Here is a 13,183-nt window from a genome sequence, read left to right as displayed (position 1 = left end):
AATATACAGCCAGGATTAATGGTGGCTTCTAAACAAATTAGCCACAGTCAAAAGCATGGAACATACCAATACAGAAATCCCACGATTCTAGTTACAGGATGACAGAAATAACTCTAAACACTTGGCAATTTAAATCTATTTTATGATGCATGTGCTTGCAGCTCTCAAGTTCTGATAGAGCAGTTTGAAATTAACAGTGTGCAAAATATTAAGTAGGGAAAAATAGGCTATCGTGAATAAGAAGGAGCAGTGTATGCTTACTTGCTCTTGGTTCATATGCTGTAGGTACCTTTGTCTGTGTTGTTACCTAGGTAGTAAGCCTCACCAGGTCCTCAAGGCTGCTGCTTTTTGTTCCGGACTTGCCCACCCAGCCTGTGCTCTCTCTTAGCTGTGCTTCATGCAGAATTCCCAAGTCCTGCCCAGTTGTGGACCAAGGTAGCAGACCGCATATATCAAAGGTCACCACCTGTGGAGTTCAGAGAAAATCATAAAGATGATAGCTTACTCAAGATACTTGACGTCTTGCCAGATTTTTAAAAAGCAAAACCAAAGAGTGAGAACTAACTGAAAACATCTGTACACAGTTATGAAAATACCAAATAATAATTAGTGGTTTTGCCAGCCATTGGCTTTTCAACATAATTCTCTGGAATGTTGCTTTTTTCACCTCTAAAATTGCTTTAATATGAAATGTGTTATAATTACTATAATATGGTTCTATTTGACAAAAGTATATGTTCACTGTGTTTATAAAAAAATGTAGGATTTATAGGTTTAGAGACTTGTTCTTTTGAAAATCATTCCACATATTTTCAGAAATATCTTTATCATGGGATTTGCATTATTCTTAATGACACATCTCTACTTTGCAGTTAATTTTTAATTCATAGAAACATGCCTCCAATATTTAAACCTTTAGCCCTTAACACATTTAGATCATATCCAGTTCCACATATTTAGAAGCAATCTTCCCATCCCCCTGTGCTCACCTATGGCAGCTTTAATTTCTTTTATTTATCACAGATGAATAACTTTAGAGGCTCAGGTAGTCATGATCACAAAGTCCATCATGTAAAATTTATTTTGTCGTTCGCATATCCGAGGATAAATCAAGAACACTTAGCAAGCATCAGGAAGGTATGAGTCTTTATGTAGATGGAGATCTGAGCGCATTTTAATTGAAAATACATATATATAAGTTCCAGAACTACCACCTTTTCTTATTAAAGACCACCATTTCTTAAGTGGGCAATGTCAAGTGAAGACCTCTCATAATAGAAAATTATTTGTTTGCTCAAATGTGGTTGATATTTATGGAATATACCATGTGTATTGATCCTCGGAAGGAAAAAAACTATAGAAGGTTCAGAGCTAAAAATGGAATGTTCAGTTCTATTTAGAATCGGTATTTACCATGCAGATGGATAACTTGTCCTGTATATGATGAAAGAGTTAGTGCTACTTTTTGACACGAAGAAGCCAATTGTGCCAAATTTATAATGAGCTTCGGTTTCTAGGCATGCAGAAAATGAATGTATATGCATCTCATACTATCCACGAATATTACTACAGTAAGGTTCTAGTTAAGAGATCATTACTTTTCTGCTTTTAAATTTGAAAGAATCACAGAGATGAAGTTTTAGGCTTACTATCCAGGAACAGAAGGAGAGAAATACTTTAAATGACTTCAGTAGAGTAAAGGTTATGCTTTCCTACAGCAGAAATGAGATTGATTTACTGTGTCCTTTCATTACTTTACAAAGATTTAAAAGAGACCACTCTTGTAGCAGCGGGTTCTAAATGCATTTGGTTTAAAGCACTCAATGATGAATGAAAAGGAAAATCAAGGGGTACATGAAATAAAGGTAATCAATCATTTTATATTAGCTAGGAGAAATTCAAAATTAGAAAGGCAATGGACTTAGTCTGAGAGAGTTCTTTTAAACATTCCCCATAGCCTTTAATATACATGACCCCTTAAGAATAAATATTGTCACCAGGTACATTCTTCAGTTTATTGGCGGCTGCTTTATAAAGATTTATCCTTTTAGATTATGAAAAGTATTGATGTGCATTGTGCAATGCTATTTTTTTCTCAGAAAAGAACTTTAGTATAGCCTACATAAGTTAGGGTTCACAATAAATTTAAGATTGTTGAATAATTTTGACTATCCTACAAATAATATTTCCACAAAATGGCAATAAAGGAGACCTTTCAATTTAGTCATTTCAAACACACACGGATACTGGCATTCTTAAATTGAGATGGCAAATATTAAAATTAACCCAATATTCCACTTGTAAGAGTAATACCTGCATATTGGCAAGTCTGAATACTGAAAGTTTATGCTTTTATAACCATTAACTTGGTACACATACAACTATTATTAATAATTCTATATCTCAGTGCTCCTTAAAATGGTTATTACTGATAAATATCGGTTGGTGCCTTGAAATACTCGTTTTTTTCTTGACATGGGAATTTCACCTGTCATTGTAAATACGATACCTCATTTGAATCTAAAAATTAAACAACCTATAATCATGAAGAATATTTCAAAAAGATTCACATAAACCAGTTGATCACTTGCCATTAAAAACAATCCTCTAATCATAATAATCAGCTTATGCCAGCTGATCAGGACAGGAAATTTTTCCTTTATCTCCTAACATAATCCTGTGTGTTGTGTTGTTCAGGGCCTGGAACTTGACTGTCTTTGGGATGATCGGCTTAGTTCCTGCGTTCACTGTTGGCTTGGGGAGGTCTTAAAAGCAGACATCAACTGGAGCTTCAGTTTTCTTTAACTTTTCTATCAGAAGGTGGTGTGGTGGCTTGAGGAACTCCTGGGTCCTGCTTTGGCAAACTGAACTCTTTAGTCTCTCCTGAGAAATGTCTTTTTTATGATTTGCAACTTTTTCAGAAGTGTCCAGGATCTCCTCTCTGACTTGACTTCATAGAAGCGTAGTAGAGTGCAGTATTTCCCTTCCTTGTACTGCGAACACACTACACATTCACTGTGATAGGCAGTGATAGCTACGTGTCCCAAGTTTTGTCTCTGAGAAGATGAGAACTACATAGGAGAGTGCTGGACTGCTCAGAAAACCCAGAGATTATTTTATAACCCAAGCACAGTTTTAGTGTGAATGGCGAATAGGAGACCCCTTGCTCGAATTAGCACCAGTACCTTATCTGGTCAACCTCAACCTTGTAATGAATTTGTTAAATTGCAGGCCTTCTTTCTTTGCTTTCACTGAAGGCTGTGTGATAAAAGAGGGTCTAATTAACTTGATTTTCACCATTATATTTGAGTGTAAGGTTATAATAAAAATAGAAACCTTCACTGTTACACATTAGGACAACATATAAAAAAATCTTATTGCAAATTGGAAATAAAAGTTTGTAGCTAAGAAGCCTCTTGTTTAGAAATAAACGATTACTAATTGAACCAGATATTAAAAAGCAGATTACCCTTTGATACAGATTTGAGATTTTTGATAAAATAAGTGGGAGGGAGGCCACTTTTGGCTTCCCAAAAGGAGACAACAAAGTCAAGTAAGCTCTAGGTTATAAGCTGAAGACATATTTTCATAATCTCAAAATTATTATCTTCTGACTCTATATACACTACTATTAGAGCTAATGAATGAATGGCCTGATCAGCTCAGGTCCTTGGATTATGTACACAATTGCATGGATTTTATTGGTGTATGAGCTTCAGCATGTTACATCTCTTGCATGACTACTTACTGCTATCATTTCAATTTCAATTACTGGGCTACCTTATGTCAAAATATTTTCAACACTTTTCTAGATATGACTTTGAAACTAGAATTTGGAAGTGCTTTGCATTACCCTGAAAATTTCTGTTGCACCAAATGGCCTTCCTAAGAAAATTGCTTCTGTAGAATTTTTTTTTTAAATTAAGATATTAATTAATTGAAATTTCCTTACATTTGTCCTGGCAAATGGCAAAGCCAAAGCTACGTACATTGAGACCACTGAAAAGGTAGTCTTTTATTAGAGGCAAGCAATTGAAAGAACACAAGTGGACTATCAACAAAGTTTTCAATAAAGTCAGGAAGCTGGCTATCAACACTTGGGGCTGTTCTTATTGTGTCTGTTATCATAATTGACAGCTTGACGTAAAACCCTATCACATGACTTCTGGGTAGGTATGTAAATGGATAAGAGGTCACTCTTCACATATGCTAGCTGGAAAGGAAACACATTTAAAGGAAGTTTCAGTCAAAATAACGCTATGCAAATGTTTAGCCTTTTGGCTAGTTCTTAAGTTTTTAAAAAACCTCCCGTGGTCTGTTTCATCATTCATTCATTTATTTCTTCACTCACTTTTAGTAGTTATCAAATTCTAGATAAACTAATTAATGTAAAAATAAAATTATGTTTACTGGAGTCTTACATTTCAATCAACAAAATCACAAGGGAAAAATTATCTTGTTCTCTGAAAATATTTACTTTAAAAGATCCAAGTTGAATCAGGGAAGAAGAGATTCTGAAGGTTATAATTATAGCCATTTTAGCCTTAAATATTCTGGGGGGGGCACATGAAGGATAGGGTAGGAAAAGAACAGTTGTAGGCAAACCTGTATCACTGGTGAGAACCAAGGATTAGGAGTCTGAAGGTTTGGTTTTAGTGTTGACATAAACAGGGCATGTCTGAGTCCATAAACTTTGCTGTCCTGTATCTTTATCTTGGAAAGGAAATGAAGGGGTTAAATCTCTGAAACCTTGAAAGCTTACATTTTACAAGTTAAACTAGTCTCCATCTGAAAAAAAAAACCCTCTTCATTTGCTAATACTTAGGATTTATGGCCAGTTATGTTTATGTAGTTCACAGGCTATGCATACCCATTGAACATAATTTTGCTGTCCTAATTAAATTAAATATCAAGAAGCATGGATTTCAGAAATTGACATTGGACCAGGATGATCTTGAATATCTTTTTGTTTTTAATGTGTTACATGTCTTATTTATAACAGTTTCATTCTGAACATTCTGCTTGTTCATTCAGAGTCCATTTTATTTGCTCCATAGTGAGTAATTAATGAAAACAATAAAATAAGACTCTGTTGACCTAGGAGTTAGAGGAGAGTTTGAATATTAGAGTATTAATCTTTTTAAGCACCCCCTCAAAAGCACCTCAACCCCTCAAAAATCTGTTTCCTAGAAGAAGCTATCTGAAGAAATGAAAAAAAAAAACAAAAACCCACAAACCTAAGAATATAAAACACACCTTTTGAGATAGTCCCTTGAGGGTCACTGTAAACTTTAAAGAAAAAAAGTGAGAAGGTAAATTTGTCTGTGTTGATTATTCTGTTTACAGTTTAATGGTTTATTGGTTCAACTGAGAGCTGTTGTCATCATGAGGGACTGTTAGTACATAGGCCTGTTTGCTGAGTCTAGCAAAATAGAACATTTTGCTTACCTTCTTTCTTTGTTCCCAAAGCTAATTACTAAGCATTTAACAAAAGCCCCTGTTTAATAACAATGGAGGGCCCTCCTTTGAATAAACAAAATCTTTACTCTGAAATCACAAGCAATATTGATTCCTTATGGCTGTCAGCTAGGTACACAACTATGTGAGTGTAGCCTAGGAAAGGATAAAGACCCAAATCTTAGGTGTTTTTGTTTTTTTTTCTTATGTAGATTTTTGAAGGAAACTGCTTGGACCCATCCTTGTAGGCAAGGAACGAGGCTCTCATTCCAGAGATGTGATAGAATGCCGTCCTAAGAACTTAGGCAGGAAAACTTGACCCTCACTTCTTCCTTAGTTGTTTGGACTTTTTCAACCTTAACCCTTCACTCATAGCTTTTCTGGAGGACGATCTTACTTCCTTACTTCACCTTCTGCTTGCTTTTGGAATTCTGGGCATAATTGTTTTAGTATAAATTTTACCTCAGTTTTCTAAACAATTTAACTTTGTATTGGTACATGCGTAAAATTAAAGAATTAAAATTATTTATGGGAGTATGCATTTCTATGAGGATATGCATATGCTCAGGTCTGTCATAGGCTATGTTACAGAAGTAGGAATTGCCATCCACCTCCATTCAGACACTCAACTTTCACAGACTAAATTTCCAAACTAATCTGTACCCAGTTTTTTGTTTGTTTCTTTGATTACTATTGGAGGAAACAAGTAATTTCCCCTTTATTTTTTTTTTTAAAGAAAATACTTGGAAAAACCATTACAGTGTTATTGAAGCCTATGTACTCCTTAAAATTAAAGTCTTAAAATTTAATTTAAAAGGAATTGGTAGCTAAATTATATAACACTGACTCTTTCGCAGGACAGAAACTGAGGAATCATCACCCCAACCTCAAATAGCATGATCACCTCTTATTTTAAATTTATTTTAGAGCATGATGTAAAAGGTTTTTGCTGTTGGGAATAGTGACTTATACTAAGAACATTTAACATACCCCCAAAAGAAGCTTTAATATACCTAGTATTAACCTTTTATCACCTAGAATCTAGTTAAACTTTGCTGAGTCAGCACAATCTTCTTCAAACATAATCTTAGTAATTGACCTTATTAGGAATAATGTCATGGAAATCTTCAGTGAAGAGTCATTTCTATTTTAATTATTCATTTGTTTCCCCTGCACACCATCACCTTTAAAATTTCACTCCATCAGGAAGTTCACTAATTCAAAGATGCTTTACACAAAAGAAGGTTAATTAATAAATTAAGATAAAAACATAAAGAGAGAGGGTCTTGCTATAGTGACCTGGTTTAAGTAATTTATAACACATAAGCATGTATAAACAGGTCTCCTCAAAAACTTCTGGAAATGTTGATAATGCTATCCCACAATCTAAATAAATGTAATTTATATTTTTCATTTTCAGTAACTGAGGGAAAATTAATTCAATACTAATTAATATCCTGCCAATTTCTTTGGCATCTAAATTATTGCTGACCACTATGTTCAGTGATTGTTTTGTATACATTTCATCATATTTTCTGTTTGGAAAAAAATTATCCCTATTGAATTTTTCTTAAGTATGGATGAAAATGAATACCTATGGTCAGGTTTAATCCCTTTGGGACTACTCTTAGGAAAGAAAAGCCCCAAAATACATGGATTTTAAATATTACAGGTGTGGCCAAAGATGGCCCACTTGACATTTTTTAGGGTGGTAAACAAACTAATAAGCAAAACATTAGCAACATGAACAACAAAATACAAAACAAACTAACAAGCAAAACATTAACAACATGAACAACAAAATACAAAGCAGTTTACAACCATATCCTTCCAGACAAACACAGTGTTCCTGTCATTGTGAGACAAGTCAGTTAATCAGTGAGTAATATTTAGGCTCACCTGGCTTTGTAAAAACATCGTTTTCTGAAGATTTCTCCAGTCTAAGCTGAGAGCCCCACAGAAACTCACCAGTTTGCAGAATTATCATGAGCTCTGCCTGAATATACTCCTCCAGTCTTGAGAATGTTTAATTGACTGAAAACTAGGAGTTCCTTTGACTAGAGCCGAATCAAAAAGTGGTCCCTAAGGTAATCTTTACACAAAGTCAAGTTTTTTTTCCAACTGTTTTTAGATCTTTTTTCATAGTACTGCTTTAGGAATATGCATTTTGAAACAGTTGGCTAACTATTACTGTAAAAAACAAGATTGCCCCATCACATTGCATTTCTGATTAGATGATCCATGTTGAGAACTTTAAAAAAATCTTGCCATAAAGTTTGTTATCCGTTCAGTTTTAAAACTAATCAAGCATACATTTTTCTCCATTATGCATTAAGTATTATGCTCCATTTTAAGAATATTTTTCATCCTAATTTAATTTCTTTACTGGTTTATGGCTCCTTTATGAGTACATTCTGAGAAGAATCTGCATATCTATCAATCTGTTTATCTGGCCATCTATCTACTGACCTACCTACCTACTTACCTACCTACCTACTTATCTTAAAGGAATTTTTTCAGTTCTTTATAAAATTGCTTTCACCTAAAATATCAATATAATGAAAACACATGTTTTGGAAATTTTAGATGGTACATTTGGAGACTCATAGATCTGTAGAAAAGAGTACAAAATGATTATTCTAAAACTGCAGAATCACTATTACTTATAAAATGTGTAAAAACTCATTGGTCTAACAGGAAAAGTAAAGGTTCTTAATAGCCAATTTTGTTTAGCCATAGCATTACCCAAAAGGATTACAATAATTTATCATGAGTTTAAAGGCACGTTGGCTGCAATCGTCACCTTGTAGAAATCCTCACAGAAAAACAGCAAACAGGGTTCAGCAGATTGCTATGAGTAAGTCATCCTTTCAATGCAAGATGCAGTTAATTCACAGCAAGGCTATCTAATGATTAAAGACCATGATTTTCTAGTGGGGTTTCCCCCCCTCCAAAGCCAGATAAGTTTACTTTCTTAAGCATAAAAATAAGCAATATATCTTTTCAATAAATCTGCTAGCACTGTAGGGCAGCTGTGAACCAAACAGAGCTGGATAGGGTTACTCGAACCCTCTTCCGAAGGGCAGAGCTGATGATTCCGAGATCTGGGAAGAATTTGTTTCAGCTTGTACTCAGTGCATTCCTGGCTCTATTCAGATATGGTAAAGTATTTTAAATGCCATTACTCTGAGTTTAAAATAAAAGTAGAAATTCTTATCAGCTCCTTCTAAACAGTGCGACTTTGACTAAAGCAAAATTAGGAAACATCTAGAACGGAATACTCTGATGCTTCTAAACATTAGCTAGGGAGAGTGTATAAGGTGGGACCTTTACTTCTCTAAACTGCATGTCTCCTGTGTTTTGCAAACTGCATGCTTAAAGTTATTGATTATTTTACTCAGTGCAGATTATTTGGTATGTTGCATAAAAAAAGCTTTTTTTTAGTTTTCTTCCTAAAATATATCTCTCTATTGAATATTAACGTTTGCTTTTATTTCAGCTCAATTTGTACTCTAATAATGGCTAATTGTTATGTTCTAAGCACTCGTTTCTCTTGTATGCTTTAATTAATAGAGCAGCATATTGCTGTAGCTTTTTCTAAAAAAAAGAGTCTAGGAATTTTACTTTGCAGAGTAAGGTTTTCTTTTGCTTTTTTTTTTTCTTTAAGTTGCCTCTTAGGAAAGTAAGGTTAATGCCATGTACAGTACTGGTTTGCATGTGTTCATTTAAATACTAAAAACTGTAGTACTGCTCGATCCATATCTGACTGCTAGGTTTCAATTGACAGCTGAGGATTTGTGACTGGACCATGAATCAAAACGGCAGGCATTTATACCCCAGTACCAGTGAGGATACATTGGGAATTACTTGGCAAAGGTAACATTTTAATTATTTCCAACCCTACACTTACACCTAAAACTTACGTGAGCTATAGTGTTTGTTTTTAACTAGCTTTACAGAAAATATATGTTGAAAATTTAGTTGTCTTGGCTATACCATCCCTCTTTCCCTACCCTCCTCCTGTATTTCTTTTGTAAATGCAACTTCAGATTAATTTGGGACTATAGCATCTGCTCAATGATCATTGGAATTTCTAAGTGCTGTCAAATGTTTTCAACAAGTTATAATTTGGGGGAGGGGGCTGGGTGAAGATTTGACACTTAGATTTCAGGACCTAAAAAATGAAATCATAGTATTAGGGAAGATTTTTTAGCTATTTGAGGTCTAATAAAGCATTGGCTTTTCACATTCTAGATTCTTCTCATTTCAGTTCTTTCCTCTACTGCTAACTTTAAACCATTTTACCATTCAGTGATTCCCCTATCCGAGGGGAAAAGCTACAAGAAAATGTTCAAATTAGATAACTGTTATTTAGCGGCACTCATTAGTTTTGGAGTCAGAAGATTGTTGAAATCAATAGCTTAAGAAGGAATTTGGTTTAAATAAAGTTTTTAACCTCTGTTCATTGATATGAATCATTGAGAACTGAATTTATTTGGCTGACTGAGGAAATGATCCTAAAACTTCATCTTCAAAACTAGTTTTGATATTGTCTCATGTATTGGTTTTGGAAAGTAGTGCTAAGTCAGCCTCTTATGTATTATTTTAATAAAGAACAAATTGTATCAAATTGACAAATTAAATAATTAAAATTCATGGTATAATCATATGTAATAAGAGATAAAAATTTCTAGAAAGGAGTGAGGGAATCCCATAAAGAGTTCACCAAAAGCAGAGCCAACGTAATTTTCCAACACTGCTATGATTCTAATGCCTATCGGAAAAGTGCATACTCAAAAATCAGTTGCAAATGGGCTTCCCATCTCCATTCCATTTGATAGAAGCTGTTGAAGAGAATTTAAAAGAATTGAATTAACAGAATGTCCACTTTTCCTTAGGCGAAAACCGAGAAAACTACTTGAATTCTGTTTTTAAAACTTCATGAGTTTTTAATTAATGCACTTCCTAAAATGAATATGACTTTTCCTCTTCTTAAAGATTGGTATAACATTCACTTTAAAAGGTATACATTTTTATGTTAATTGTTTTTCCCAAGAAGCCTGTATAATTCCTCCATTTGGAAAAAAATACAAATATATACTTATAAAAAAGAAAATAAGCACAAGGAAAACATCTTATTTAAATAGTCTTAATAAGAATATGAATTAAATCCAGTGAAAATGTCTTATTTAAATAGTCTTAATCAGTTTTAATTTAATTGGATTTGATAATACCATGTTTGGGTTTAATTTTATTAAATAACTTTCTTATATTCCATGTTCTCCATGTCAGGGAGCAAAATGAACCATGTCTGCGTACAGATCTTACCATATTTATAAGAAGTGCAAATCAGATGGAGTGTACTCATGTTTTTAAATGTGACTATAACTATGTGAACTTCTAAATCTGTGATTACTGATTGACATTTACTTATCTATAATAAGATAGTACCTTTATAAAATACCTTAAAAGCCAAATAAAGCTATCAGTTTATTGGTGATTTGAAATATAACTGCACCCATTTCCTAGTAATTTTTGCATAAAAAATTGATATCCCAGAAAAGGAAAAGGTGAGTGGACAATGAATCACCATATGTATCAGAGTGGATTAATATGATGACTCAACGCAGTTCTTAGGAGAGCATTGTTCATGTTACAGAACCCCTTCTTGTTGAAAAACTGGTGTAGTAATCGGCTTCAGGTTATAAGAAGTCAGAAAGAAATTTAGAATTCATTTTGTTAAGATTTTTTTCTTCCCCTCTCAAAGATAGTAACACTTTTTTGATTGATAATGATATATAGAATGGTTTTAATACTTTAAAAAACTTAAATAGGTAGCTTTTGGTTTGTTCCCTTTTCATGATTCAAAGGCACATAATTGATAACGGTGGGCACCACGTTTGTACATGTAACAGGTGTTTATTGAATCTCTGTGGTAAGCCGTCCCCAATGCTATGTGACTGATACAGGTGCTCACTAAAATCTAAGCATCATACAGTTTACAATAAATATACTCAAATAAGACAGCAATTTGCTTTGCTCTGTTACAGTTTTTTTTTTTAATAGGCTTACATAGAGTCCGTATTTGATAATACAGATAAGCCATGTCTGTGGCACAACATAGTCTTAATTAATTCATGGTTTATAGCTTGTACTCTGCAGTCATTTATGAAAAAAAATTTTAGAAAGGTTATTGAAAAAGGAAATCATAAACTTCTGCGACACTACTACTTTAAAGGCAGATAATACATCTAAAATCATCAAGGCACTGCTACAACTTTACAATGATCTGATTAAATGGAAAGAGAATTAAATAATCTGACTTTGTCATAATGGCCTAAAGAAAACATCAGGTTATTTTTGTCGTGGCTGTTGTCTTTTGTCTTTCACGAAAGGCAGTCCCTGGAGACTCTATAATAGAAAAGGTCAAAGCAAAGAAGGTGCTTTGGCTTTGCTTTGTTGTATTTGGTTGTGATTGTTTGTTGCCGTTACTTTCTTGGTCCCACCACTCCTCCACTGTGGCCTCCTTTTCTGCTTTACACCAATCCTCCTGGGGAGGTGTTTCCATGTCAAATGCAGCTCCTTTTGCAGGACTGAAAATGGCAGTGAGGCCAGAGCCAGAGAGCCATGCACGTGTAATCAAAGCTGGAAGATTTCCCCGTCCTCCTCCCTCCCGGCCCCGTCCGCACCCTGATATGTAAACATTCCCTTAGGAACCAAAGGGACTCACTCCATCGGAAAGTTTTCACAAGACTTATTAGGTTGCTACCCTGAAGGCGTTTTGTTGTTTTGACCTTAGAATTTTGTGAGCTCTGTGTGTGTGTGTGTGTGTGTGTGTGTGTGTGTGTTTTGCTTGCACCCCCTAAAAGGTGGATTTTCCTGTGTAAGCCAAAGATCAGGTACTGCAGTTAATCCAGAGTGAAGTCTATTGGTGAAAAGCTCATTTCTTGAGCCAGGGGGGGCTCAGCTCTTGGGAGGGTAATAGGTGAAGAGTTGCTTAAGCTGATCATAAGGGTACTGTTGTGTCTGTGCTTTGTCCTCCAATGTGGACAAATGACACTGTTGCATATGTGAGTTATGTGGGTATAAACAAATATAGCAGTTAACTCCCTAACTGGCTTGCTTTCTTGAAACTATAGCCAGAACATGGCTTGTACTATCAAGTATGAAAGAGCAATGTAATTGAATGAAAAAGAAAGCCGAAGGACAATCCAAGAATAATATAAACAGAAGTTATTTTAAAACATTGGAGGGAGTGCTTTATGCAAAAGAGAAACTGGATTTATTGTTTCATTCCCTCTTCTTTCCCTTCACCCCTTTCAAGGGAAGCAAAGCCACAAGTGAGTGGCTGTATGTGTCTGATGGCTTATATAAACATAGAAGAAGCCTTCAGATGGCTAAAATAAACATGCGCGTGTTACTGAAGGATATGTTTACACAAACCATTTGCTCAACCTCTGAAATAATGAATAAATGAAGATTTCACTGAAATAATTGGAAGGATTTTTGTGTCTCTGCTGATGCCATAATTGAATGGCACCAAAGAGACTTTTATCAGCTCTTTTCCATGTTACATGTGTTAGCAGCTCCTTTCTGTGAGTTGAATACTTCATTCTGTAGTTACTTTACACATGTTTTTGTAAGAAATTGTCGTTTATTACTGCAATTCTAGAGAGTTGCTTGATTTCCCAGGAGAAATTTGGCAGCCAGTAAAGAGTTTTTGGAT

At 34.5% G+C, this 13,183-nt stretch overlaps 1 protein-coding gene across 7 annotated transcripts in view; it reads left to right on the top strand.

The window, feature by feature from the left end:
* The window catches only part of NFIB (nuclear factor I B), a 228,958-nt gene that overhangs the window by 205,752 nt on the left and 10,023 nt on the right, over positions 1-13,183 (top strand). For 5 of the 7 annotated variants that reach the window (XM_077765030.1, XM_077765033.1, XM_077765031.1 and 2 more), the window contains one exon: positions 9,245-9,333. The exons of the other annotated variants lie outside the window; for them this stretch is intronic. In XM_077765030.1, the coding sequence (XP_077621156.1) occupies positions 9,245-9,333 (89 nt within the window). The remainder of the gene's footprint in view (positions 1-9,244; positions 9,334-13,183) is intronic. 7 annotated transcript variants of the gene reach the window in all.

Source organism: Crocuta crocuta, unplaced genomic scaffold (assembly GCF_008692635.1).
Source record: "Crocuta crocuta isolate KB4526 unplaced genomic scaffold, BGI_CrCroc_1.0 scaffold687, whole genome shotgun sequence".
NCBI lineage: Eukaryota > Metazoa > Chordata > Mammalia > Carnivora > Hyaenidae > Crocuta > Crocuta crocuta.
This window is presented reverse-complemented; position numbering and strand designations above follow the sequence as displayed.